The sequence below is a fragment of the Wasmannia auropunctata genome, unplaced genomic scaffold (genome assembly GCF_000956235.1).
Source record: "Wasmannia auropunctata unplaced genomic scaffold, wasmannia.A_1.0 LD334548.1, whole genome shotgun sequence".
Taxonomy (NCBI): domain Eukaryota; kingdom Metazoa; phylum Arthropoda; class Insecta; order Hymenoptera; family Formicidae; genus Wasmannia; species Wasmannia auropunctata.
Window position 1 is genome coordinate 3071 of NW_012028342.1, and position 2113 is coordinate 5183.

The window sequence follows — 2113 nt, forward strand, 5'->3', positions numbered from 1 at the left end:
TTAGAATTTCATGGAGATACGCTGGTACCTGGCGGTACGCCAGTTCTCGGACACCCTGTATATATATATATATATAAATTTGTACTGTAAAATTCATGGTTTTTATAGGCTAAAATTCTTATTTTCTGTTCCCTATTGCTTTTATTCTGCGCAGCCCCTTACTGTCCGGAAACTTTTCAAGGGGAATATATGTTTATAAATTATAAGGAAAAAGTATGACCGAAATTCCGACGTGAATGTAAACACATGTGATACACGCGTGACGAGTCGTTCGTCATTGTCTCTAGTTGTTTTCTTTTCCTTCTCCTCTGCATTCCTTGGGCTCCGTGTATTACGATTCTCTTTAGATGTTTTCGAATTCGGATCGCGCTACATAATCGTTGTATGTTCTTCTTCGCGTGCCATATGCCTAGTTTACACTGTTAAATTAATTGATACGAGTATCAAGTTGGTGCTGACTAAGTACTTGATACCGATTTTATACTTAGTACGCGTATCAAGTGCTCAGTGTAAACTAGGCCATATGCTTGTCCTGCACATAGACGATCTCTTTTACGTATATATATGTATGTACATATATATATATATATATATATATATATATATATATATACACACATGAATTTTTCGGCTTACAGATCAAAATGGATAATCAAGTTGTTTATGATGAAAATATGGCAGAAGAATTAAAGCGTATTCGTGATTATTTAATACCTTTGAAAGGTGACTTGATTAAAATAGAAGTGGGACTGTAAGTATGAGTGAAATAATTACAGTTTTCATTTCTACTCACGTCAAATAATTATTAAATTTTTAACGAATTTTTACAGTGCGGAAGGTACGAATATTAAGCATTTCTTGTACAGTTCTCAAGAGAGGGCACTAAATGCCCTTAAAGACGTAGAAAAGATGCTGTACAACATGAATGTGTAAGTATTCTTATTTCTTAATTCTAACTTTCACTATTGTGTTTCACTATAATAACAAATCACTTTGTCTTTACAGGAACATAAGTGTACCTCAAGTTGCTCTTGGACCTTTACGAGTCAATGTCCAAAGACATCAGCATTTTCAGTAAAACTGTATGCAACTAAATTAGTAAGTATTAATACAGCATAAAATCAAACATATATTTTGGTCTACAGTTCTCATTTTACGAATATCTTGCATTAATTATATCTTTTCCATTTTTTGCTTATTAATATCTTATCTTTTTCAGATAGTTTTATGATGATAGCATATGATGATGATGGCCTTTGAAACATACTTTTCCATTTTCTTTTTGGCGTGGATTCCGGCAGCCACTTCTGGCAGCAGAACTGAGATTAAAGGATTCCACGCATTTAATCGCGAAAAGATGTACAAAATTACATAAATATATAATTATATCTATCGAAGTATTATAACATATATAAATCAATATAGTCTCACATTTCTTGTCCGAATCCCAGATTTCTACCAGTCTGTCCTTGGACACGACTCCCTGCGACCGTAGCGTTTGTACTATCGCTTGACGCTTGCGTGGTATCAGTCTGTGGGGAGAAATCGCAGAATTAGATTGTCGTAATTTATTCGATGAATCAGAGTGAAATCGAAAGCAAGATAGGACAACTTGATAATTTACTTGACCCACGACTTGATGATGCTACCAGATGTCGTCAGCAGCGACGGGACAAATCGTTTCAGCTTAGAGCACACTTGACCCTCCAGGAAGAAATACGCGAACCACTTGACATCGTTCACTGTCAACGGGTGCTCGATGTCCATCGGTGGTAGTGGCCATCCAGCTTTTCCGGAAGTACTGGACACACGGCAAATGAGCTTTCCGGTTCTTTGATTGTACCTGTAAATAAAAGTTTTTTAATATATTCGATTACATAATAAAGACTATTATTTTTAGAAAGTGAAAAAGAAATTATAAAATAATTATATAACAAGGTGAAAATACCTTGGCGATGGATCAGCCAATGGCGCGCGACGAGACGGCACAACGTGGACGCGAATTTCGGCAGCCACTCGATCGCCGTGACGCCTCGCATGTTATATCTTATTCGTTTCGTAAACCTCTTGATAAATCACCCATTCCGGGCTGGTTTTCCGTAGAACGTACGAG

At 36.4% G+C, this 2113-nt stretch overlaps 2 protein-coding genes across 4 annotated transcripts; one reads left to right on the forward strand and one right to left on the reverse strand.

Annotated features, from left to right (window-relative positions):
* The first annotated feature begins 155 nt into the window (after positions 1-155).
* Positions 156-1420, forward strand: LOC105458297. Of its 3 annotated transcripts, none has more exons than XM_011703495.1 (5): positions 156-382; positions 639-751; positions 831-929; positions 1006-1098; positions 1220-1420. In XM_011703495.1, exons 2-4 carry the CDS (start codon positions 645-647, stop codon positions 1076-1078), a joined length of 279 nt encoding a protein of 92 aa, XP_011701797.1. In that variant the 5' UTR covers positions 156-382; positions 639-644; the 3' UTR covers positions 1079-1098; positions 1220-1420. The 3 variants fall into 3 exon arrangements, with proteins under 3 accessions (XP_011701797.1, XP_011701796.1, XP_011701798.1); XM_011703494.1 differs by lacking the exon at positions 156-382 and adding an exon at positions 455-556; XM_011703496.1 differs by lacking the exon at positions 156-382 and adding an exon at positions 535-566.
* LOC105458312 (probable ATP-dependent RNA helicase kurz) lies at positions 1216-2107 on the reverse strand. The gene is made up of 4 exons (XM_011703535.1): positions 1949-2107; positions 1625-1843; positions 1432-1532; positions 1216-1319 (listed from the first exon to the last, which is right to left on the reverse strand). Exons 2-4 carry the CDS (start codon positions 1765-1767, stop codon positions 1216-1218), a joined length of 348 nt encoding a protein of 115 aa, XP_011701837.1. The 5' UTR covers positions 1768-1843; positions 1949-2107.
* Positions 2108-2113: the final 6 nt, after the last annotated feature.

Coding starts and splice junctions, on each gene's coding strand:
- LOC105458297 (XM_011703494.1), top strand. CDS start 524: ATGCTTGTCCTGCACATAGACGATCTCTTTTAC. Junction 752..830: donor ATTAAAATAGAAGTGGGACT/GTAAGTATGAGT, acceptor GAATTTTTACAG/TGCGGAAGGTACGAATATTA. Junction 930..1,005: donor ATGCTGTACAACATGAATGT/GTAAGTATTCTT, acceptor TTGTCTTTACAG/GAACATAAGTGTACCTCAAG.
- LOC105458312 (XM_011703535.1), bottom strand. CDS start 1,767: ATGGACATCGAGCACCCGTTGACAGTGAACGATGTCAAGTGGTTCGCG. Junction 1,533..1,624: donor ATCATCAAGTCGTGGGTCAA/GTAAATTATCAA, acceptor TTCTCCCCACAG/ACTGATACCACGCAAGCGTC. Junction 1,320..1,431: donor CTGGGATTCGGACAAGAAAT/GTGAGACTATAT, acceptor CTTTAATCTCAG/TTCTGCTGCCAGAAGTGGCT.